Source organism: Scardinius erythrophthalmus (genome assembly GCF_964197995.2).
Source record: "Scardinius erythrophthalmus genome assembly, chromosome: 21".
Taxonomy (NCBI): domain Eukaryota; kingdom Metazoa; phylum Chordata; class Actinopteri; order Cypriniformes; family Leuciscidae; genus Scardinius; species Scardinius erythrophthalmus.
Window position 1 is genome coordinate 2,054,405 of NC_138241.1, and position 26,818 is coordinate 2,081,222.

The window sequence follows — 26,818 nt, forward strand, 5'->3', positions numbered from 1 at the left end:
CCTAACAATGAGCAGCTGTGTTTCTATTAACTAATGTTAACAAAGATTAGTAAGTATTGTAACAAACATATTGCTCATTGTTAGTTAATGTCCTGTAATGAATTAATGGGACCTTATTGTAAAGTGACAATGCTTGCCAATATTTGTATGGCAAACACTCGAGCTTTAGTGAAGGCAGTGGTGAAAACAATAGTAAAACTCATGTTTGTCGTCAGTATTTTCCAACCAGATTCATCATCTGGTTAATAGAGACTCCAAGACCTGAAATAGATGAGTGAGATGAGCGGTGGTTCTCACCCAGAGGCCCTCAGGATGACCTACAATTAGGCTACTTTAAATAGGACAAAACAAGCATGAAAATAACTAAAAAGCTTATTATTATAAGCTGAGAAGTATAATAACGATAATGCTGTGAATAACTTGGGTAACACTTTATAAAACTGTTCCGTCATTAATGAATAACTACACAGGAACAAATGAGTAACGCATTATTAACATTCTAGTAACTACTATTAACTAACAAGAAACTCTGATTAAAGAATTAGTAAGTAATAGTACTTAGTTGAATAAGGTACTTCACTTGCTAATCAATTTATTCAATTTATATACAATAAAAAAGTATATACTGAATAAATCATTAATAACTGGAATAATCTTCGTATTAAGCATCGCATCTGAAACCTTTCTATGAGTCTGATCATTCAGTATATGATCCGTTACCTTTCCCTACTCCACTAGTTTGCCGGATCCGTCGCCTCCCGTTGTTCCGGGATCTCGGAGTTAACAAATCAAGCTCTGCTCGAGATGTCATTCTGGGGTGTGTTTCCCGTACAACGACGCATCTCGAACACTTAAATTACACTTTTATTTATTTTTATAATAATAAAGTTATATGAAATATAAACATTTAAATGGTGGCTGTCATTAAAACTTGCCAGATTTATTTAAACATGCATTAAATATTGAAGAACATTAAAAAAATAATAATGAATATGTAATATGGTGCGTATATTTAGCAAAATGCTCCTCTCTAGAGTTAATTTTTCTCGCAGACTGACGAGTTTATGGTCACTGGATATGGTTTTTCTGACGTAAATGTGACGTTGCATGACATTGTTTACAAGCTGATTTACTGACGTCTTTCCACGGTTGAAACACTGATTGAGCGATTCCATGTCACATGATACAGACTTCGATAAGTTGTACTCTACCTTTTAACACTTTCAGACGCTCATTCATGTTTATCTCGCACTGTAACTGGTGTTATTAAGGCGGAAGAGAAGATCACGTGCTTCCCTTGAGCTATTTATGTTTTTTAATTTCGTAAGAAAATGGACGTAATTTGAAATCTGAGACTTTGTTTCATAATAATAGTAACAAAGCACAAAGATTATTGCGATTTATTGGATGGGATGCGCTACAATGTTCCATTCATTCATCAACTGAGAACAGGATGACTAATCGATTCTTGGGTTTTAAGAATCGATATCGATTCGTCACTAACTAGTCTCGAAACTATATTGTCGCAAATTGGTCGTTCAACCACGTTGGTTAATGATGTCATGCAGGAGTAATACTGTAACTACTTTTAATGAATCTGTTTGAGATCGAATTATTGCTAGATGTTTTGCTATAAATTACGGACATGACATCTGAGAATCATGCTTCTGGGAAGCTCACCCCAGATTATCAGCTGAACTGTTTTATTGTGTTTCTCTCCAGAGTCAACGGCCCTGTGTTGAGGGATCAGAGATGACGTCTGCCGGCTTCATCGGAAACAGGATTTAACCCACAAATTCAGACACAAGACACAGTGATGGCACATGAACGTGAATAAGGTTGATAACATGAGGACCATAACATGTCTCTAAACATCTTTTGGCTTCTGGAATTTGGAGATTGTGTTCACGATATGTCCCAGAAACAATCTTTCTAAGACTGTGTTCACACTTGGCAGGTTTGGTTGAATTAAAGCGAACTTTGGTGCGTTTGTTCTGTTAGTGCGGTTCATTTGAATAAATGTGAACGCTGCCATCCGAACCAAACAAGCGGACCGAACCGCATCTCCTCGCATCAGCTCTTCTTTACAGAATTTATAAGCTCTTTTCTAGTTCTCATGTGATAACAATACCATATGTACGGATTTAACCCAGCACACAACATTGTTTTGAATGTTCGGTAAGTTAAAGTTAAAAATGACAGTGTGAACCGGACTGTTTTCTTTTTTGAAATGAAAGGATGAGCTGGTGCGTTTGTGCTTTATCAAGTAAGTTATGCAAGATTGTACACGCAAACATAACAAACGAAACCCAACGCCCTTATCCAGATTGCGTTATTGATTTAGGCTATACATATAATCTTTGAGACATAAGAATCAATCTTGATATGGATCTCATCCGTGATGATTTATAGCCTACAGATGCTGGAATATATAAAAGAGATTTGGCTAGTTGTCACGTTTTTCTCCAGTAAGTATCAGGTTAGATTTTTTGTGTCTATACTTTTTTTTGTATAGACACATGCATTAAAGACTTATTTACAAAACTATTAGACATTAGACATAGACTGGTCTGGAGTACAAGTGTGAACACACCCTGAGATATACGCTGAGCTACATCTGCATCATGATTCCTCCAGTGTGCCGAAGCGCTGGTCTTCTGTGGATCGGGCTGGTGGTGTGTGCGGTGGACGCCGGGGCCGGTCTCGGTTTCACGGGTTCAGACGGACAGTGGGCCTCGTTTCCCATGTGGAACGCTTGCTGTGAGAGTCAGATGAGCTTCAGCGTGAAAACCAAGAGTTCGAAGGGCCTTCTTGTGTACTTTGACGACGAAGGCTTCTGCGATTTCCTCGAGCTGCACATACACACGGGGAAACTCAGACTGTGCTTTTCCATTTTCTGTGCCGAGCCGGCTTGCGTGCTCTCAGATGTTCTCATCAGCGACAACCAGTGGCATTCGGTCACGATTAGGAGGAACTTCAGAAACACCACCCTCGTCGTTGATGAGGACATCAAGCGGGTGGAGGTTAAGTCCAAACGGCGGGATATGACCGTCTTCAGTCACTTGTTTTTAGGCGGGATTCCTCCCGAGTCGTTACAGCTGACATCGGACACTGTGAAGGATCACGCTCCCTTTATGGGCTGGATAACAGAGCTGAAAGTGAACCGTTCTGAGCCGGTCCTCATTAACAGCGCCGGGGTCAGCGCTGACCTCTGCGGCTCAGACAACATGTGCTTAAATGGAGGCGTCTGCAGTGTAGTCAATGACCAGCCCACATGCGACTGCTCTGAAACCGGCTATCGGGGAAGGGACTGCAGTGAAGGTAAGAAATCTGCATTCAGAAACACTGATGAAGGTGCAAGTCATGTGTAAACCAAGACTAATTCATGCATTTCTGCCTTTGAGTTCAAATAACTCAAACCTTCTCTTCCTATGCTCCTAGACTCTTCTCATATTAAAGATGCACAAAATCTAAACATTTTTAAATCCAAACAAAAAACTCACTTTTTTAGGTTGGCTTTTTCCTAATGGTTTTAATTATTTTGTATTCCAGTGTGTTCTTTTGTTTTTTGTACGCTTTGTATTTCTGTGTATTTTTTACTTTAATTCTTATTTATTTTTCTCTTTTTGTGTAAAGTGCCTTGAGAAGCTGCTTTAAAGGCGCTATATAAAATAAAGTTTATTATTATTATTAAATACATTCTTACGAACATCTACACTGGCGAGCAAAAGTTTGGAATAGTTACGTTTTTGCAAGAGTGTCATCTTCTCACCAATGCTGCTTTTTATTTGATCAAAAATACAGTAAAAACAGTGAAATATTATGACAATGTAAATCAGCTGTTTTCTATGTGAATATACAGTAAAGTGTAATTTATTCCTGTGATCAAAGCTGAATTTTCAGCATCATTACTCCAGTCTTCAGTGTCACATGATCCTTCAGAAATCATTCTAATATGATGATTTATTATGAATATTTCTGATCATTATCAATGTTGAAAAGAGTTCAGAATTTTAGGGTAAGATCTTAAAAAAATATAAATTAATTATTTTATTCAACAAGTACGCATTAAATTGATGTGTTACAAAATACTGTATTCACATAGAAAACTGTTCTTTTAAACTCTAATAATATTTCACTGTGTTTACTGTATTTTTTTATTGAATAAAAGCTGCCTTTGATGAGCAGAAGAGACTTTTTTTTTAAGCATAAAAAAATCGTAAGTAATCCAATCTTTTGACCGCCTATTTATTATTGTCCTACATAAATCACAGAGATCTTTGATGTTTGTAATGCACTTTGTCTCATGGTTTGCTTTCGTTCAGTAAAATAAGATCCAAGACAGATGAGCTCAAGTTTTTCATTCCATGATTATAGTACATAAATGAGCAATTATGGGTTATGCTTTATTTTACAGTGTCACTGTTACATATGTTACATGTAGGCTAGTTACTATAGTAATAACTATAAATTATGCATAATTACATGCAACTAACCCTCAACCAAACCAAACTCTAATCCTAACCCTTAATATTACTCAGTACTTAAATGTATAATTACAGTGTAACAAAGACACCTTAAAATAAAGTGTAACCCAATTGTGTATATATTGTAATTAAATGTGGCATATTGTAATTACAACGCTGTATTTTGTTTCAATGAAAAATTAAGTAGCCTATGTTGTGCAGGATCAAATAATTTCGGTAATTTTTGTAGATTAGCTATAGACTGGATCAGTCAGCAAGAGTTATAATGATGTTGAATAACGCCTATTCTCTATAATCTCTGACAGAAGGTTTCTCTTGTTTTGAGTGCATGGACATGGATGCAGTGTGCAGACAATAGTGTCATTAAACACTGAGAAGATCATCATTAGTTGGTTTAAAGGCAGGAGAGAAGCTTTCTTTGTATGCTGGAAGGTCTTTTCTTCTGAGACTCGTCATAAACAACTACCCACATTATGGATATTAACACATCTAATGTTTCTGTCACCAACAGCAGCTGTTTTGTTGCAAATTGCATTCACCACACTTTTATTATCAGTAGCAGTTTTGGCGAGCACAGACTCCTTAATAGATTCTTTATAATAAGCTCATTGGTCACACTTTAGATTAGGGTCCAATTCTCACTATTAACTAACTATTAACTATTACTTTTGCCTCAATAAACTCGTAATTACTGCTTATTAATAGTTAGTAATTAAGGGATGTAGAATATGATCATGCAGAATAAGGCATTAATATGTGCTTTATAAGTACTAATAAACACCAAATATCCTAGTAATATGGATGAAAATAAGCAATTTAATCAGAGCATTGTGCTAAAGTAAAAGAAAAAAAAGAAAAAAAGAATTCCTTATGTATTAATTATGAAATGTTTGAAGTAATTAGTGTTTTGTGGTTGTATTCATTGACATTGTGGTGGATTTTTAATAGATAAAATAGTAAACTGTATATTAAACTAACCATGTTTCTAACATCTAAACTTATTTATCTTTTTAGGCCTAACATGATAACACTTTGAAACACAATGTACTAAAACGTTCTGTCCTGTGTTTTTGCATGTTGTATGTTGTGTTGCCATACCCCTTTTACTTTGGTTGTGTGAGTGTAAAAATAACAAATATGGGAAATGAAAGTAGACAGATGACTAGGTTAGAACCTTGTGATTAACAATGAAGTAATCATTAAAACAAAGTTTGCTTTACTTAGTAACAGAAGGGTTTGCATATGAAGAACCAATCAAATTTATATCATTTTGCCATACCTACCTATTCTATAAAAACTGTTGTATTCTTTTAGCTGGTGGGATTCTCAATGGAATTTGTCTGAGATCCTCCGGCCTTGCTTCTTCTTGGGGGAGATTCTCTGAGAACTGCTCGAGAGATCCTGCGGCCGTGATTAAATCATTTAGAGGACATTTATTCGATTATTATTCCTGCGCAGGAAGTAAGCTAGCTAGGGGAACAGGTATTAGCACCCAGCCGATGTCTATGTGTAGATGCGCTAGGGTATAGGATTAGCACCCAGCCGCCGTCGATGTGTAGACGCGCTAGAGTATAGGATTAGCACCCAGCCGCCGTCGATGTGTAGACGTGCAATCCACATCAGACTATTGTCATTCCCTCACAAACGAGGCCTACATTTCCCATAACTCACTGCCCGGACTCATCCCTGATTGCATCCACCTGTGTCTCATTACCTTGTTAGTCTCAGCCTATTCAAACAATGTACAATCATTCATTCCCTGCGAAGTCTTGTATGTCTCACTGCATTTCTGAGCGTGTTTGTATTCTGTTTCTCCCGTCTCTCTTGATTCTCTGCCTGTCCCCTCGGATTTCTCTCTTTGCCTCAGCCCTTATCTGTTATTGTTTGGATTGTTTGTTTGTGTATGACCCTTGCCTGGATTTGGATTACAATTGTGGATAACCTTCGACTAGGGATGGGCATTCGATTAAATTTTCTTAGTCGATCGTCGGGAGAATTAACGATCGACTATCGATTAATCATTAACATTTTTATATTGAAATTCATTATTTCTTTAACTTTTTATAAATTAAAAATGCAATGAAAAAACTAAAATAAAGTTTGTCCCCGATGAGATCTTTATTACAAGAAGATCAACTTGTGGCAGTGAAACTGGACGTTCGGTAGACTTGAAGATATGCCCTGCGGTGCTCTAAAACAGCGGAACCTGCAGCTGCGAGCCGGCGTTCTTAAACAGAGACCCATGGCCACTTCATTCATAGTTATCCGATCGTGAAAAGACCAGGTGTAAATGCCCTCCGAAACGCATTCAAGACGGATTTAAACCCGATCGCTCAAACCACTTCAGGAGGAGATCTGAGACGCATTCCAGACGAAACTGGACAAGAGTAAATGCATCTGGTTGTTGAAACCACATATGTAAAGTTGACTTATCCCAAAAATGCTAAGAAATAAACGTGTGAGAGCGTGTTATAGGCTATATGTCATGTTATAGCCAGATATGACGACGCTACTTCAACACGCATCACCACAGATGAGCATCTATTCATCAAGCCAACGTGCAAACTATCGCAAATCAAAGTGAAAGTAATTCATCAACACACAATCATCTTCATTAAAAGTAAAGAACCGAAATGATCTTACCAGGGCTGTTGCCGCAATATCTTGTTGCGGTCTTTGATTTAGAAATTTTCGCTGATGATCAATAAAATGCAGCTCATATCAGTTGCTTTCAGTGACGTGCAACAATTTAAATATCATATCGCGGGAATTCAAGATCGGATTTATATCCGTTTTGCAAAAACACATTTATGTGACCAGGTGTAAATGGAAGCGTTTTGATAAATCAGATAGCTATCCGATCTGAGAAAATGCATGAAGTTCCCATAGAACTTTTGCACCAGTCTACTGATTTCTGTTGAGAAAGATAAGCATGTTGACATGATCTGGGATCGGATGCGACCGCAACCTGGTGACAGCCAGTCCAGCCGCCGAAAACACCCGCTCTGAGGGGACTGACGTTGCCGGGATGCACAGGTAGCCTACCTCCACGCTAAAATTAATTCCATTGCTTCAAGACTCACACTACGCAACGCAACCTGCATTAGTTTAATCGATAACAAATAAACGTTATCGACGAAATTCTTAACGATCAATTATCGATCGTCGATTAATCATGCCCATCCCTACCCTCGATCACACCTGAGATTTCCTAGACCTTGCGCATTTCACCGACTTTCCTGATTTTGCCCTTATTTACTTTTTTTTGACTCAATGAGTTCTATCAAAGAAGACTCATCCGTGATGGTCCTCGAGGTTCACTCATCGAATTTATGGACTATGCTCTGTTGTTAGCTGGTTCCTCCTTCACTGTTGGGTAGGTTGAGGAGGACTCTTCCTCTAAACTTTCTTTTGGGGTGGGAACCATGCAACAAGCGCCGATGGCCACCGAGCTTGGCCCAGTACAGTCACCAGCATGCCCAGTTCTGATGATTGCTAGTCCTGTGTTTTATGTACCTCCCTGTCCTTTGGTTCCCACACCAGAGCCTGAGATTCCTCACGTCATGCCTGCCGCGCCTGTGTCAGCTCCGGAAGATACAGCACTCATTCATAGTCGCCACGACTATTTTGAGTGTGTGGGCAGCACACACATTGGCTCCAGCCCGTAAGCCCTCGGCCAAAATGGCCGCCACCCTTCCAGAGTCTCATCCCGTCATGGCCGCCCTTCCAGAGTCTCGTCCCGTGATGGCCGCCGCCACACCTGTGTCTTCTGACAAGATGGCAGCATCTACGCCTTTGTCTTCGGACAAGATGAAGCCTCTACGCCTGTGTCTTCGGACAAGATGAAGCCTCTACGCCTGTGTCTTCGGACAAGATGGCAGCCTCTACGCCTGTATCTTCGGACAAGATGGCAGCATCTACGCCTGTGTCTTCGAACAAGATGAAGCCTCTACACCTGTGTCTTCGGACAAGATGAAGCCTCTACGCCTGTGTCTTCGGACAAGATGAAGCCTCTACGCCTGTGTCTTCGGACAAGATGGCAGCATCTACGCCTGTGTCTTCGGACAAGATTAAGCCTCTACGCCTGTGTCTTCGGACAAGATGGCAACATCTACACCTGTGTCTTCGGACAAGATGAAGCCTCTACGCCTGTGTCTTCGGACAAGATGAAGCCTCTACGCCTGTGTCTTCGGACAAGATGAAGCCTCTACGCCTGTGTCTTCGGACAAGATGAAGCCTCTACGCCTGTGTCTTCGGACAAGATGAAGCCTCTACGCCTGTGTCTTCGGACAAGATGGCAGCATCTACGCCTGTGTCTTCGGACAAGATGAAGCCTCTACGCCTGTGTCTTCGGACAAGATGAAGCCTCTATGCCTGTGTCTTCGGACAAGATGAAGCCTCTACGCCTGTGTCTTCGGACAAGATGAAGCCTCTACGCCTGTGTCTTCGGACAAGATGAAGCCTCTATGCCTGTGTCTTCAGACAAGATAGCCGCCTCTACACCTGTGTCTATGCCGGTGTCTTCCGACAAGATGGCCGCCTCTGCCCTTGAAGTGTCGGATCTGCCCGGGCTCCCTGAACCGTCTGATCCGCCCTGGCTCCCTGAAGTGTCGGATACGCCCGGGCCCCCTGAACCGTTGGATCCGCCCTGGCCCCCTGAAGCATTGCATCCACCCTGGCCCCCTGAACCGTCAGATCCGCCTTGGTCCCCTGAAGTGTCAGATCCGCCCGGACCCCCTGAGCATCTGGAAGCCGCTCCTTTGAGGAGGGGCTATGTAACGGTCACCAGCTGGAGTGCCCTTGAGAGCCACCAGAGGGCACTCCACATCAGACTGTTGTCAATCCCTCACAAACTGCATTTCCCATAACTCACTGCCCGAACTCATCCCTGTTTGCATCCACCTGTGTCTCATTACCCTGTTAGTCTCAGCTGTACACTCATTCATTCCCTGCAAAGTCTTGTATGTCTCACTGCATTTCTGAGCGTGTTTCTATCCTGTTTCTCCTGTCTCTCTTGATTCTCTGCCTGTCCCCTCCGATTTTTCTCTTTGCCTCAGCCCTTATCTGTTTTTGTTTGGATTGTTTGTTTGTTTATGACCCTTTCCTGGATTTGGATTAGGATTGTGGATAGGCCTAACCCTTTAAATAAATACTGCATTTGGATCCTCAACCTTCGTGTCTCTGAGCAGTTCATGACAATTAAGCAACAGAAAATATACTAGCATTTTTACATCAAAGATTAATCCATTAGATTTCATTGCTATTTCCAACCAATCTCACTTCAAAATAATATTTCTCAGGTGGAAGAAATTACTAATATATTTGTATTTTAGTTAATAAATGTTATAAAGAGGTGTTGATCATCACCTATACATGTTAAATTATGCATCAGATAATGTTAACATATGCACTATTTAATGTTAAGAGAGTAGTATATGTGTAAATTAACATTAACAAAGATGAATCAATGCTAGACATCTTATCATATAATGCATAATGTAGTGTTAATGAAAACAGCCTAATTGTAAGTTTTACCTTTAATGAACTTCATAAAACAGTTTGAAGTAGCAGTTCCAGAATATGATTTTAATTCTCGTTCAGGCCGAGAATAGCACAGCACTGTAAAAGTTATCATGTTGTATAACAGTGAAGTCCAACTGGTTTAGAATACATATAACAGTTGTGTTTCAAAAAGATGCTCAGGCTTAGTTTTTTTTTTTAGATGAGTAGTACAGTATGTGGTAATACATGCAATTTTGATCCTCTTCTGTTTTTTTCTGGGAATGCAGTCATATGATTATTACATTTTCATCTGCCTGCTGTTAGTCATTTCTCTGCCATTGGAGAAGCATTTTATTACACAAAAATATTCATCATGAAATATCAGATGAAAACATTCATTATGTAGTTGCCTACAATCAGTTGAGCAGCATAAAATACATTGTCTTAAAAGAAGAAATTGGATGAAAAAAGGATGACAAAATAAATAAAATAAAAAACTCAAGTGTGACTACCACTTTAAACAATAAAAAATGGAAAGGACAATTCTCCGGGGGTGAAGCCACAGCACTCCCTGCCAAACACCAGATAAATATATGGGGCATTTCTCAATATCAAGAACACAAAATTCGACTCAGGAGAACTAGCCTACCCCATTAATTCTGCAAATGGATCGCTCTGCCTACGCCGGTTATGTGTAAGGCAACAATAAAACAAAATATGTTATTTAAAACCACTCTGTTTGCCTGTTTTTGTTTTCATGTAAAAAATCTTAAACATAACAACAGCCACACAAATGTGGTTCATGCAACACTTACATTGATTATCTTCACTGCTGCATGTATATTTATAACAGAACATAATATAAAACACAACCCTGCCTCATTTACATTTTAAGAATATAAAACATATTAATATGTAGTTCTGGCAATATGTGCAAATGTACTCTGATAATTGTCAGTTTAATAAAAATTTAATTAACTGCCTTAGACATTGTTGTATTGATTAAATAAATAAATAACCTCAACTCTGGTGCTCACGTGTTACTGTCCTGGAGATTTTAGCTAAAAAATAATCAAACACACCCGAACAAGCTAATCAAGGTCTTTTTTTATTATTTTAGCATATAAGGGGCCGTTTACATGACAGTTTCCAACTAAAACTCGAAACTTTTTATGTGTTTTGGCCGTTCATTTAAACAACAACAGCGTTCTGGGGGCCTGAAAATGCAAACTTTTGAAAACAGGTTTCGAAGTGCACATTTTTGAAAATTATATCATTACTACAAAACTACTTAAACTATAGAAACACGAGTCTGTGAAAATGGTCAATAGGGGTGTAGTGTTTCTTTACAAAGTGACATCGCCATCTACTGGCCTGACAAGCAATTTTAGTCGTTTTGGCGGATCCGTGTGAAAGGATCGTTTTACTACATTTTTCTCCTGTACACAATAAAACGCAAAAGAAAAACTACTTTTTTTAATACATCGTTGTCGTGTAAACTTACCCTTAGAATGTTGCTGTAATACTCAGTTACTGCATCTTTTTATATAAGTACATACCAGTACACAAATCTAACAATGAAAACTCAATTCATAGATTACATAATTTAAAAATGGATTACATTTTGTAATAATCACCAGCTGGAGTGCCCTTGAGAGCCACCAGAGGGCACTCCACACCAGACTTTCATGTTCACTCACCGACTACATCTCCCATCATTCTCTGCCTGGACTCATCAGCACTCATTATCACATTCACCTGCATCTCATCTTCTTGTTTAGTTCACCCCATATAAGCCTGGTTCACCCCATCACTCACTGCGAAGTTTTGTATGTTGTTGCACTGCATTTCCGAGCGTTTTCCCTGGTTTCATGTCTCTTGGTTTTTTGGATTTCTTGCCTGTTCCCTGGATTACTCTTTTGCCTCTGATCCCTGCCTTTTTTGATTGTTTGTTTCGACTGCCTTCCTGTGTTTGACCCCTGCTTGTGCTGATTACGATTCTGGATTACACTTCAAATAAAGCTGCAATTGGATCTCAACCTTTGTGTCTTGGAGCAGTTTGACCTGCATGGAAGAGGTATGCTTAATGATATTTTTTCGGGGAGGATTATCTGAGCCGCTCGGTTCAAGCATGCCTCTGCACAATCCTCATTGGACTCTTGGACAGTATATTAACTTGGCCCTGCAATTGAGCGATTCAGCTTTTACTGTGGGTTTGGCGGACGAGGAGCCCCGCAACCCCACAGTACCTGCCAAGTCTGAGCTTCTCCATGTCAGCCCTGCCGAGCCTGCGCTCCACGTCAGTCCTGCCGAGCCTGTGCTCCACGTCAGTCCTGCCGAGCCAGAGCTTCACGTCAGTCCTGCCGAGCCAGAGCTTCACGTCAGTCCTGCCGAGCCAGAGCTTCACGTCAGTCCTGCCGAGCCTGTGCTCCACGTCAGTCCTGCCGAGCCAGAGCTTCACGTCAGTCCTGCCAAGCCAGAGCTTCACGTCAGTCCTGCCGAGCCAGAGCTTCACGTCAGTCCTGCCGAGCTAGAGCTTCACGTCAGTCCTGCCGAGCCAGAGCTTCACAACGTCACGTCTGCCGAGCCAGAGCTTCACGACGTCACGTCTGCCGATCCAGAGACTGTTCACGTCACGTCTGCCGATCCAGAGACTGTTCACGTCACGTCTGCCGATCCAGAGACTGTTCACGTCACGTCTGCCGATCCAGAGACTGTTCACGTCACGTCTGCCGATCCAGAGACTGTTCACGTCACGCCCGCCGAGCCAGTGTCTCCGGACAAGATGGCCGCCGCCGAACCAGTGTCTCCGGACAACATGGTCTCCGCCGAGCAAGTGTCTCCTGATAAGATGGCTGCCGCTGAGCCAGTGTCTTCGGACAAGATGGTTGCAGTCGAGCCAGTGTCTCCGGACAAGGAGGCCGCTGCCACTTCGCCTGAGCCCTCCGCAGAGATGGCCGCCGACACGCCTGAATCTGAGCCCTCAGCAGAGATGGCTGCTGCCACACTGTCTGTTCCTGTTCCTGAGCCAGTGTCTATTCCTGAGCCAGTGTCTGTTCCTGAGTCGGTGTCTGTTCCTGCCCATAACCCCATAGCCGCCCCCAAGGAAATTTTGGGGGGGGCAGTGGTCTTCAGAACTGTCTGGTCCGTCCTGTAGCCCTGAACCGCCAGGTCCGCCTGGTCCCTCTGAACCGTCTGCTCCGCCCTGGTCGCCTGCACTGCCTGCTCCTCCCTGGCCGCCTGAAGGGTCGTCTCCTCCCTAGCTGTCTGCACAGTCTGCTTCGCCCTGGCCGCCTGAAGGGTTGTCTCCTCCCTGGCCGCCTGAAGGGTTGTCTCCTCCCTGGCCGCCTGAAGGGTTGTCTCCTCCCTGGCTGCCTGAAGGATCATCTCCTCCTTGGTCGCCTGCACTGCCTGCTCCGCCCTGGCCTCCCGTCTTGCCGCAGTCTCCAGGTCCTCTTCCACTTCACAGGCCTGGCCCTCCATCCCGCCCCCGGGTCTGCCTCCGCTCCACCACCCTCCTGGACTGTTTTTCTGAGCGTCTGGAATCCGCTCCTTAAAGGGGGGGCTATGTAACGGTCACCAGCTGGAGTGCCCTTAAGAGCCACCAGAGGGCACTCCACACCAGACTTTCATGTTCACTCACAGACTACATCTCCCATCATTCTCTGCCTGGACTCATCAGCACTCATTATCACCTTCACCTGTATTGCATCTAGTTCACCCCATATAAGCCTGGTTCACCCCATCACTCACTGCGAAGTTTTGTATTTTGTTGCACTGCATTTCTGAGCGTTTTCTCTGGTTTCATGTCTCTTGGTTTTTGGATTTCTTGCCTGTTCCCTGGATTACTCTTTTGCCTCTGACCCCTGCCTGTTTTGATTGTTTGTTCGGACTGCCTTCCTGTGTTTGACCCCTGCTTGTGCTGATTACGATTCTGGATTACACTTCAAATAAAGCTGCAATTGGATCTCAACCTTTGTGTCTCAGAGCAGTTTGTGACACATTTACAGCACCCAGAGTACTATGCATTCATTCTTTTACTCCAAAAAGTAATACTTGATTTATTTTTCTTTATAAAAATCCATAATCACACACTTAATCCTGGCTCCAGTTAAATCTGTTTAATGACAATAATTAGTAGTGAACAATACCAGAACAATAATTAAGCATCTTTGCATAATTTAGTAAAATGCAGTAATCTAACTGAATTTATACATATACCTACCCCCCTACTTTTTATTATGGAAGGCATAAGAGACCATTATTATTATTATTATTTTTTTTTATTTTTTTGGTCTTGTGACTTTTTTATGATTTTATGGTCATTTCAATCATTAAAAGCAGTTTAGTTGGGTTGTGAGTTCTTTGGGCCATTAGGTTAGTCTTGCTTTGATGCATCAAATCCAAGTACTAACTTAGGCTGTATAAGACCATATATATGTCATAGATTTGCCATTGCCAGTTGGCTTGTAATACACTACTAACACTGCATTATTTTGATGTGTTCATTTTGTGATACTTAACCACTTAGTAGTTATTTTAATTGATCAGTGAGTATAAAATATTCAGTGCTAGTTGTATAATAGTGAAGTACTCAATTCATCAATTTGCCATTATCTACAAACTAGGTCATTACTCTTAATTTTTAGTTACTACTGGTGACTGAGGAGTAAATGCTTAATATTCCTTGTTATGTATAACTATGGATCAATATCTTTTGAAATATATAGCTATCCAGTTATATAATTAATAATTATATCAATGATGTTTTTTTTTCAATGAATGAGTAACAGGGTTGTATTAACCTTGATACAAAAATACCCGAAATGCCATGAAATTTTGTTCATTTGCAAGAACCGTCCAAATGTCATACATTTGTCCAAATGTCACTAGAATGAATCAGATTTTCCAGCTCTAAATGAAAGTAGAAAGCCACGAATATCTTTGTTTACCTCATGTGATATAATACATGAAACACAAATGTGACAATAAAAGAGTTTTGATGTGCCTACCATTATAGCATTGCAGAAGCAAACCAAGCGATCGACAAAATGTCCTGTCTCATATCAGATTTACATGGAAAATAACCTTTTTTTTTTGCTTGTTGCCTTATCACGTCACAACATGGCGTTATATATAACAGTATCTTTTCTTCAAAGCATTTGGTTCAAGCTTATATGAAATAATACTGGGATTATGTTTGCTTTTCATGTTGTGAAAATCTGAGGTGTTACTTTACTTAACAACACATTATGAAGTTAGATCAATAGCTAGGCTACATCTTTCACCATAAATCAGTGAGCTGATGAATTGAACCACATGTCTGTTTATTTCACTGCTGTATCTAGCATATATATAAAGCTCACAATGCTGCTTATTATTTGAAATTCGAACTTTCCATTAAATGATTTAAAAAGCTTTTTTCATTACTTTGATCAGACGGAAGGATTACAGGATTTGGGCCTCTGTCTCCATCTCTCTCACACACAAATCACTTTGATTTGCTAAAATAATTACTCTGATGCACTGATCTGTGCTGTAATTCTAGATATCAAACATCACATTATGGACAACTTTTACTCAACATCTATCTTTCTGATTAATTTTATGCATCAATGATTTATATTTTTTATTATCTTTTTCTTTATGCTGCGGAAATGTTATTTAATATGATGTTATTCATTTAAAGGGCAACTGTACTTATTCTTGAGGGAGAGAGAGAGAGAGAGAGAGAGAGAGAGAAGGGGGGGGAGGGGGGGGGATGAGGAGGAGGGAGGGTCGAGCTAGTCCTAGGATTGCTCTGTAAATTAAATTGAGAATATTATGACGGCAAATCAATGCCAATAATAAACGAGCGCACAACTGATGCGGGCGCGCGCGGTAAATGACTTCCGCGAGAGGATAACAGATCTACACGCGAAGAAACGGGAACTCGCGAGCTCATTCAAACCCTGCGCGCGCGCATAACATCATCTCTGCACGCGATACAAGCCCTCTCGCGCGCGCATGATCATTCCCCACGCGCTCGCGCTTGATCTGCTCTCGCCTGCTGCTTTTGCTCGCTCGAACAATTTTATTTTTGGCAGTCGAGGGGCGGGACTTACTGTTTTAATAACCTTAAATGTCATTGGTTACTTTTCCCCTTTTCCAGAAGTCAGTTGCGATTGGACGCCTGTCCAATGACTCGTAATTCACTTGACTTGAGACATGAGACATCACTTCATTTGTTTTATTCATTGTGGTTTATTGATGTGTGATGTGATTTAATGCATTGTTAATACAGAATAGATTCTTACCAGATAACTTTATTAACAGAAAGTGTTGTTGCATTGTATTGTCAAGAGATATTTAGGCTACAGACTATGACGCATTTCCATGGTTATTAGCATTGCAAATTGACCCAAATTTGTATACATTTTTACATTTTATATTTATAACACTGTGATTTGTGATATTGGCATTAAAATATCTTAAAGAAATTGGAGAAAAACGGGAATGTAAAGTCATACAAGTGAAACTCGAAAAATTAGAATAAGTTAATGTGCAAAAGTTCATTTATTTCAGCTTACAAGGTGAAACTAATTCAACCTACAAGGTGAAACTAATATATTATATAGACTCATTACATGCAAAGTGAGATATTTCAAGCCTTTATTTGTTATAATTTTGATGATTATGGCTTACAGTTTATGAAAACCTTTTCACAATATTCTAATATGGAATTTGTTTCTAATTTTGAACTATTGCATGATGTTCTAACTTTTCGAGTTTCACCTGTATTTGCTGTATATCACCACTACATTACCACTATTCTCATTCACCACTATTTACGTTTACCCAACCAAAATTATATTAGTTCTGTGAACCTCAGAAATGTAAAACGTGACCATTAAATAGTTGCAAATATAACAAGGGCTTTGGATGAAAGATACATTACTTGTTTATATCAATATTCAAGAGTTGTTGTGTAAGCTTTTTGTTATCATCCTGTGTATTACTATTATGTGAATTTTGAGTGGTTTATTATATTTTCTATTAAATGTAAAAGGGATTCTGGATTCTCAAGATACAGTACAAGGCATAAATAATTACACCCCTCTGAAACCCAAACAAATTCAGAATTTTTTTCTTTATCTAGGACATTTAAAAAAAAAAAAAGATATGTTATGTTCAGATGGGGTGTAATCATTTATATGGTGTACTGTACTTGCCTCATACTTTCTCTTATTAGGTTAATAGTTAGATGGTTAAGATCACTATATATTTTAATATCTAATTTGCTGGGTTTAATTTTGTTCCTCTATATTTTGTAGCAAATTCTGAAAAGGCATATGTAAGCTAATTCATGCTGTGTAGGCTACTGTATCTTAACTTGAAAAGCCAGAACCCCTTTTGCATTTAATAGAAAACATAATTAACCACTTATATTACCTAAAAATGTATGTGTCATTAGTCTAGCCTAAATATCTCTTAACGACACAATGCAATAAGACTTTCTGTTAATAAAGTATCTGGTAAGAATCTATTCTGTATTAACAATGCATTAAATCACATCACACATCAATAAACCACAATAAATAAAACAAATGAAGTGATGTCTCATGTCTCAAGTCAAGTGAATTACGAGTCATTGGACAGGCGTCCAATCGCAAATGACTTCTGGAAAAGGGGAAAATAACCAATGACATTTGAGGTTATTAAAACAGTAAGTCCCGCCCCTCGACTGCCAAAAATAAAATTGTTCGAGCGAGCAAAAGCAGCAGGCGAGAGCAGATCAAGCGCGAGCGCGTGGGGAATGATCATGCGCGCGCGAGAGGGCTTGTATCGCGTGCAGAGATGATGTTATGCGCGCGCGCAGGGTTTGAATGAGCTCGCGAGTTCCCGTTTCTTCGCGTGTAGATCTGTTATCCTCTCGCGGAAGTCATTTACCGCGCGCGCCCGCATCAGTTGTGCGCTCGTTTATTATTGGCATTGATTTGCCGTCATAGAATATAACTAATGCATATGCATGCTATTTTAAACACTGTAGTCTATACCAGAGAAGCGACGTGTTAGTCTGTGAAAATACTTGTGTCAGGCAGGCTACACAAATATTGATCTTGACATTGTTAGCCTCTTGTCTTTTTTACATGTCTTACACTGTACATTTAACTTAAAATATAAAATTTTGTACAAGAAAACAGCCCTTATTAATGAATTATTAGTAGCCTATTGTAGTGTCTCAGGGAATCTTGCTCATTGTCACATAGCTCTTCTGCGGCTACTGCACTGAAGCGGCAGTTTAAGGTAAGCCCAGACTTCAGCGAACGTCAAGTAACTTTTGTCTGGTTAATACTTTTAAAGACAATTTGCCTTGGCCATAATGTCAAATCAAATGAAAGAATGAAGGTGATTCTGATAACACATTTATTAACCCTCTGGGGACCAGGCTGTTTTTGGGGTCCTTGAGATGTTCTGACATGCCTTGACATTTGTGCTTTTTTCAGTTATTTATAAAGACGTTAATGGCAAAGGTGTAAATTCACTCTATATAGCACAAACAGGGCTACCATAATATGCGAGCAACGTGTATGTAGATGTTTGTATTTTTAAGAGAATAATGTTTATGCGTGGTTATTGGAAAAAATTAAAATGAAAGTTGCTGAATTAAGACCACAAAACACATATTAAATATGTGTCCACAAGACTTTTGACCAATGGATGTTGTCCCTTTGAGTTCTAGCTTCAAAATTATGTTAAAATAGTCTTGCTTTATCGTTCACAAAAAAATTACATTGATTTAAATGGTGTAAAACGTACTCGGTTACTAATGTAACCTCGGTTCTCTCTAGAAGAGGGAACGAGTATTGCGTAAGTAGCTTACGCATCGGGAAAGTCTTCTTTCTTCGAGATCTGAAGCCAAAAAATGATCCTTAATTTTGTATTCATTGTCAACGCAGTGCAACAGCCAACAGACCTAGGCAGGCTAAATAAGCGTGCTCATTGGCTGCTCGGCTGCAACTGCTTAAGCCTATCGGTGAGCGCTCTGAACGCGGCAACCAATGAGGGCGCTTCGCGCCCTCCACACCCTTCTAACCGTCAGAATGGGCGTGGCCAGCGTGTATATATTCAGCGCTCACAGGCTAAAATTCTGGTTTTCGCAGTCTGAAGCGCAAAAGCTCGTGGCGCGACACGGCAGGTTACGCAATACTCGTTCCCTCTTCTAGAGAGAACCGAGGTTACATTAGTAACCGAGTACGTTCTCTTACGAGAGGTTCTCTCGTATTGCGTAAGTAGCTTACGCATCGGGAACCCTTTGTCAACGCCGTGTGCGCCGAGCATCCAGCCCATGAATCCCAGGGGAACCGGGGAAAACACTCTGCTGGGAAATGTGGCCGGTCGGAGAGACGGGCCAGCGCAGTACATGCACTTCATGCAGCATATGAAATAGAGCGGCGCGGCCGGTCTATAAACATAACAGTACAAACAGTAGGGCCGGCGGAGCGAGCCCATACAGTACATAAGCACTCATAAGGGTAGGAGAAAACGACATAGTCGGTCTCACATGAAGAGAAAAATTCCCGCGCGGCAGAGAATAATTCGGGCGGCCAGCAGCGCGGGCCAGCACCGATAACAGCGCGTAACGGGAAATAGGAAACAGAACGGATCAGCCGGTCTGAGTCAGACACTTCACCCTGAGTAGTTACCAGAATAGCGCCAGCATATGAACGTAGTCTGCACACGGGAGCTGGGCAGAGCATACATGTCACTTATACTGACAATATTTTTGCCTGTAGGGCAGGAACTTCCAGGTTATAAAACCTCACGAATGTTGACGGGGAGGCCCAGCTCGCCGCCATACAAATGTCGTGGATAGAAATTCCGCTGGACCAGGCCCACGACGAGGCCATGCCTCTAGTGGAATGGGCTCTGATGCCCAGAGGGCACTGCAGGTGTTTGGAGGCATAAGCTGCTGCTATCGCGTCCACTATCCACCTGGACAAGCTCTGCTTCGAGGCGGCAAGACCTTTGGTGCGTCCGCCGAAGGAAACAAAGAGCTGCTTTGAACGCCTGAAAGCGGCGGAGCGCGTGATGTAAACTCCCAGCGCCCGGACAGGGCATAGGAGGTTATCACTGTCCCCACTATCGGATGCTGGCAGAGCCGAGAGGGAAATAACTTGTGCCCTAAACAGGGTTCCAATCGCTTTGGGGATGTAACCGTGCCTCGGTCTGAGAATGACTTTCGAGTCATTCGGCCCGAACTCGAGACATGCAGGGCTAACAGATAGCGCGTGCAAATCACCCACTCGTTTGACTGAAGACAGAGCTATCAGAAAAACGGTTTTAAGCGACAGATACTTTAGATCCGCGTATTCAAGCGGTTCAAAGGGAAAAGCCTTTAGGGCCGCCAGGACCAAGGACAGATCCCACGAGGGAACCGAGGGGGGGCGCGGGGGATTCATCCGTCTAGCTCCTCTGAGGAAGCGGATAATGAGCTCATTCCTTCCCATTGCCCGGCCGCGCGTCGTCTCAGCGAACGCTGTAATAGCGGCTACATATACTTTGAGCGTGGAAGGGGATCTGCCCTTTTCCAACAGCTCTTGTAAGAAGGAGAGCACCCGCGGGACCCCGCATGTGCGCGGATCCAGGTTTTGAGTAGCGCACCATTTAGAAAACACCGACCATTTAGACGCATAGAGCCGTCTCGTGGAGGGGGCTCTCGACTGTGTGATCGTGTTCACGACCCCTTCTGACAAGTCAACGGGTATCCGTTGATCACCCATGCATGCAGCAACCAGCGCTCTGGATGGGGATGCCAGATCGATCCAGCGGCTTGGGAGAGGAGATCCTTTCTCACCGGGATCGGCCACGGGGGTGAGTGCGACAGCCTCACTAGCTCTGGGTACCAAGTTTGGTTTTCCCATCGCGGGGCTATAAGCAGCACTGAGTGGTGCGTTTCTCTGATCCTCGAAATGACCTGTGGCAACAGGGAGATCGGAGGAAAAGCATACAGCGGGAGGCTTGGCCATGTCTGGGACAGCGCGTCCTCGCTCTTCAAATAAAACTTCAGGCATTGAGCATTGTCTTTCGATGCAAAGAGGTCGATTTCCGCTCTGCCGAATAGGCGCCAGAGAAACTGGACTGTCTGGAGGTGCAGAGACCATTCTCCCGGGGGAATGTTGTCCCTGGACAGTCTGTCTGGACCGACATTCAGGTGGCCCGGTACGTGCGCGGCTTTCAGCGAGCGCAGCGAGCGGTAAGCCCACACGAGAAGGCGTTCTGTCAGCCTGCACAGATTCCTGGATCTGACACCGCCCTGTCGGTTCACATAGGATACCACGGACATGTTGTCCGAGCGGACTAGCACATGGTGATCCCGTATGAATGGGAGGAAGCGCCTGAGCGCGTTCTCGACCGCTATCATCTCCAAACAGTTTATGTGGAGGCATTTTTCCCGGTCTGACCATAGGCCAAAAGCCGGTTTGCCCTCGAACAGAGCGCCCCAGCCTGAGGTGGAAGCGTCCGTCGAGATAATTTTGCGGTGTGAGATAGCTCCCATTGTCACTCCCCGCTGGTACCAGTCGGCCGCTAACCAGGGCTTCAGAGCTGAAACGCAGCTCTGAGTCACTCTGATGCGAATACCGCCGGAAGCCCATGCTCTGTGAGGCACTCGGGCATTCAGCCAGCATTGTAGCGGGCGCATTTGTAAAAGACCCAGCCGAAGCACTGCTGCGGCTGAGGCCATACAACCCAGTAGCCTCTGAAATGTTTTGAGAGGTACGGTGCTGCCCGGCCGGAGGGACGCGGCCAGGCGTCGAATGCAGCGCGCGCGCTGTGTCGACAGGCGGACCGTGTACTGATATACCTGACCGTCGAAGGCGAATCTCAAGAATGGCCTGTGACGGGGTATTATCAGGATCTGAAAAGCACGCGTCTTTTAGATCGAGAGATATAAACCAGTCCCTCGGGCGAATTTGCGCGAGAATTTGTCTGGTTGTGAGCATTTTGAACGGTCTTCTCATAAGAGCCTCGTTCAAACGTCTCAGATCCAAAATTGGTCTGAGTGCTCCGTCCTTCTTGGGAACGAGGAAATAACGGCTGTAAAAGCCCGACTCGCTCATGGAAGGGGAAACCGGTTCCATAGCCCTTTTGCACAGAAGTGTAGCTATTTCTGCTCGAAGTAGATGTGCTACTTCCCCATTCACTCTGGTCTCGATACGCGCTTGAAAGCGCGGAGGGCGGCGAGCGAACTGCAGAGTATAGCCCTGTTTTACTGTGCTTAGCACCCGTTCTGATGCGCCTGGAATAGTTTCCCACGCTTTTGCGTGTGCAGCCAGGGGCAGAATGGCATCCGGGCTCCGATCGCCGCGCATCGCGGGCTCGAGAGCTCGAAACGGAGGGGCGGGCGCGGCGCGCGCGGCGCGCGTGCTCTTGGTGCTTAGATACGGCAGATCGCACGCAGCGATAGCTGGCCGTTTTACACACAGTGTCCCGGTGGCTTTAGACGGGGAACATAAAGTGTGAGGCGCGACGCGCGATGGCGGCGTCGGGGCGAAAATGTTCGTTAGTATGTGTGAGCGCTCGAGGGCGGGCACAGGAGTTACATTCAGGGGCGGGCGCGGCGCGCGCGCTCTTGGTGGTTAGATACGGCGGATCGCACGTAGCGATAGCTGGCCGTTTTACACACAGTATCCCGGTGGCTTTGGACGGGGAACATATAGTGTGAGGCGCGAAAATGTATGTGTGAGCGCTCGAGGGCGGGCACAGGACTCACATTTAAAACATGACCGGTCGTGCGAGGCCGTGTGACAGAGCGGGCAGTGAGTAGGTGTGGGCACGGAGAAGTGGACACGTGACCTACTTTTAACACTAAAGCGGCTTTTGCCTGCTTCATGAGAGTGGGCTCTGTGAGAGACACGGGATGTATAGTGCTTGTGTACAGGGGTGAGCACAGAACGTGGGCACATTCACTGTACTAGAAACACATACGGCGTCAGCCGTGCAACCAGACATTATGTTCTTTTGACATTTTTCTGGGTTGCCGTGAGAACGGCGGATGCGCGCAGGCGAGCGGGTAGATACCGGCTCGTTGACTGCGGGGTAAACAGCTGCAGTAGCCGTGGCAACGGGGACTGACAGAGCGTTAAGCTTCGACGGTGGTCCAGCCGCAGGGCTGCGGGATTTAACCGTCTTTTCTTCTCTCGTGTTTAGACGCTCAAAAAATACTCGAGCACCCTGAGAAGGTGTGGTGCGAGGGGCGGGTTCGCTTTCTGTAAGTAAGAAAGACTGGCCGCGAGCTCGGAGAAGCAAGCAGCATAAATTTTATTTTCCCCGAGAGCTGGGATCGAACGCGGGTCTCTCGCATGAAAGCGTATGATTCTGCCACTGAGCCACAGGGGAATCACATAGGCTTTCAGTTAGCGCGAGCATATAAAAAGCGACCTCATGTGTCGCGTCGGCGTTCGTTTGCAGGCGAGCGTGTGTTTAAAACAGGCTCGTTTACTGCAATAGTAATATTTCCAGTCGCCTGAACTTAAGAGGGGACTGAGAAATGTGTGAGAATTGGCGGTTGTCCAGCCGTAGCGAGACTAACACACTCTCTTCTCTTTTCGCTGGTGAGTGAGGCGCGCACGCTGAACGCTGCTCGTGACCGTCCGCTTTGTCATCCCTTGAACGGCGCAATCTGCGCGGCCCAACGAGGGAGAGAGCGGGCTTGTTTTCTGTATGTAAGAAAAACTGGCCGCGAGCTCGGAGAAGCGAACAGCATAAACTTTAACTGCCGCGAGAGCGGGGACCGAACCCCGGTCTCTAGCTTGACAGTCTAGGATTCCGCCACTGAGCCACAGGGGAGAATACATTAGTATCATGTCTTGTGACGGCGTTTGCTTGCAGGCGAGCGTGTATTTATAACAGGCTCGTATACTGCAATAGTAACAATTCCAGTCGCCTGAACTTAAGAGGGGACTGAGAAATGTGTGAGAATGGAGGTTATAGTCCAGGCCACGGCGGGACGAAAACACTCTGTTCCCCTTTCACCAGTGACGCGCGAGGACGGAGTAGCTTTCTTGTAACGTAAAGAGAGCTCAGACCGTCCGCTCCTGCTATCCCTTGTGAGCGGCGCAGTTTGCGCGGCTCGAACAGAGGGAGAGGAAACTCGCTCCGAGACCGTCCGCTCCTGCCATCCCTCGTGAGCGGCGTATTGCACGGCTCCGTCCTTCTTGGGAACGAGGAAATAACGGCTGTAAAAGCCCGACTCGCTCATGGAAGGGGAAACCGGTTCCATAGCCCTTTTGCACAGAAGTGTAGCTATTTCTGCTCGAAGTAGATGTGCTACTTCCCCATTTACTCTGGTCTCGATACGCGCTTGAAAGCGCGGAGGGCGGCGAGCGAACTGCAGAGTATAGCCCTGTTTTACTGTGCTTAGCACCCGTTCTGATGCGCCTGGAATAGTTTCCCACGCTTTTGCGTGTGCAGCCAGGGGCAGAATGGCATCCGGGCTCCGATCGCCGCGCATCGCGGGCTCGAGAGCTCGAAACGGAGGGGCGGGCGCGGCGCGCGTAGCGCGCGTGCTCTTGGTGCTTAGATACGGCAGATCGCACGCAGCGATAGCTGGCCGTTTTACACACAGTGTCCCGGTGGCTTTAGACGGGGAACATAAAGTGTGAGGCGCGACGCGCGATGGCGGCGTCGGGGCGAAAATGTTCGTTAGTATGTGTGAGCGCTCGAGGGCGGGCACAGGAGTTACATTCAGGGGCGGGCGCGGCGCGCGCGCTCTTGGTGGTTAGATACGGCGGATCGCACGTAGCGATAGCTGGCCGTTTTACACACAGTGTCCCGGTGGCTTTGGACGGGGAGCATATAGTGTGAGGCGCGAAAATGTATGTGTGAGCGCTCGAGGGCGGGCACAGGACTCACATTTAAAACATGACCGGTCGTGCGAGGCCGTGTGACAGAGCGGGCAGTGAGTAGGTGTGGGCACGGAGAAGTGGACACATGACCTACTTTTAACACTAAAGCGGCTTTTGCCTGCTTCATGAGAGTGGGCTCTGTGAGAGACACGGGATGTATAGTGCTTGTGTACAGGGGTGAGCACAGAACGTGGGCACATTCACTGTACTAGAAACACATACGGCGTCAGCCGTGCAACCTGACATTATGCTCTTTTGACATTTTTCTGGGTTGCCGTGAGAACGGCGGATGCGCGCAGGCGAGCGGGTAGATACCGGCTCGTTGACTGCGGGGTAAACAGCTGCAGTAGCCGTGGCAACGGGGACTGACAGAGCGTTAAGCTTCGACGGTGGTCCAGCCGCAGGGCTACGGGATTTAACCGTCTTTTCTTCTCTCGTGTTTAGACGCTCAAAAAATACTCGAGCACCCTGAGAAGGTGTGGTGCGAGGGGCGGGTTCGCTTTCTGTAAGTAAGAAAGACTGGCCGCGAGCTCGGAGAAGCAAGCAGCATAAATTTTATTTTCCCCGAGAGCTGGGATCGAACGCGGGTCTCTCGCATGAAAGCGTATGATTCTGCCACTGAGCCACAGGGGAATCACATAGGCTTTCAGTTAGCGCGAGCATATAAAAAGCGACCTCATGTGTCGCGTCGGCGTTCGTTTGCAGGCGAGCGTGTGTTTAAAACAGGCTCGTTTACTGCAATAGTAATATTTCCAGTCGCCTGAACTTAAGAGGGGACTGAGAAATGTGTGAGAATTGGCGGTTGTCCAGCCGTAGCGAGACTAACACACTCTCTTCTCTTTTCGCCGGTGAGTGAGGCGCGCACGCTGAACGCTGCTCGTGACCGTCCACTTTGTCATCCCTTGAACGGCGCAATCTGCGCGGCCCAACGAGGGAGAGAGCGGGCTTGTTTTCTGTATGTAAGAAAAACTGGCCGCGAGCTCGGAGAAGTGAACAGCATAAACTTTAACTGCCGCGAGAGCGGGGACCGAACCCCGGTCTCTAGCTTGACAGTCTAGGATTCCGCCACTGAGCCACAGGGGAGAATACATTAGTATCATGTCTTGTGACGGCGTTTGCTTGCAGGCGAGCGTGTATTTATAACAGGCTCGTATACTGCAATAGTAACAATTCCAGTCGCCTGAACTTAAGAGGGGACTGAGAAATGTGTGAGAATGGAGGTTATAGTCCAGGCCACGGCGGGACGAAAACACTCTGTTCCCCTTTCACCAGTGACGCGCGAGGACGGAGTAGCTTTCTTGTAACGTAAAGAGAGCTCAGACCGTCCGCTCCTGCTATCCCTTGTGAGCGGCGCAGTTTGCGCGGCTCGAACAGAGGGAGAGGAAACTCGCTCCGAGACCGTCCGCTCCTGCCATCCCTCGTGAGCGGCGTATTGCACGGCTCGAACAGAGGGAGAGGAAACTCGCTCCGAGACCGTCCGCTTCTGCCATCCCTCGTGAGCGGCTCAGTTTGCGCGGCTCGAACAGAGGGAGAGGAAACTCGCTCCGAGACCGTCCGCTCCTGCCATCCCTCGTGAGCGGCGTATTGCACGGCTCGAACAGAGGGAGAGGAAACTCGCTCCGAGACCGTCCGCTTCTGCCATCCCTTGTGAGCGGCGTATTGCACGGCTCGAACAGAGGGAGAGTACGGGTATCTATCACATTCGCCTCATCTCCTGCCGCGGCGGCGGCGCGGGCAGAGCCGGCGGTAGAGCGGCCGGGAGGGAGAGGGCGAGAGAGAGCTCGAGGGAGAGGTTCCGGCGAGCTCCTCAGTCACAACAGTCTCCGGTGGTCGCTGCGAGCGGCGCTTCTTATTGCGCGGCCCGGCAGGGACAGGCGGAGCGACAGCTTGGTCGAAAGCTTCAAGTCGAGCCCGCAGGGTCGACATTGAAAGCTCTTCGCA

The 26,818-nt window shown here is 44.8% G+C and overlaps 1 protein-coding gene across 1 annotated transcript in view; it reads left to right on the forward strand.

Moving 5' to 3' along the window:
- Positions 1–2,624: 2,624 nt before the first annotated feature.
- Positions 2,625–26,818, forward strand: part of LOC308681666 (neurexin-1b-like) — a gene marked incomplete at both ends in the record, with an annotated part of 28,170 nt that continues 3,976 nt past the window's right edge. Inside the window, one exon of the mRNA XM_081350747.1 lies at positions 2,625–3,321. Coding sequence (XP_081206873.1) covers positions 2,625–3,321 — 697 coding nt within the window. The remainder of the gene's footprint in view (positions 3,322–26,818) is intronic.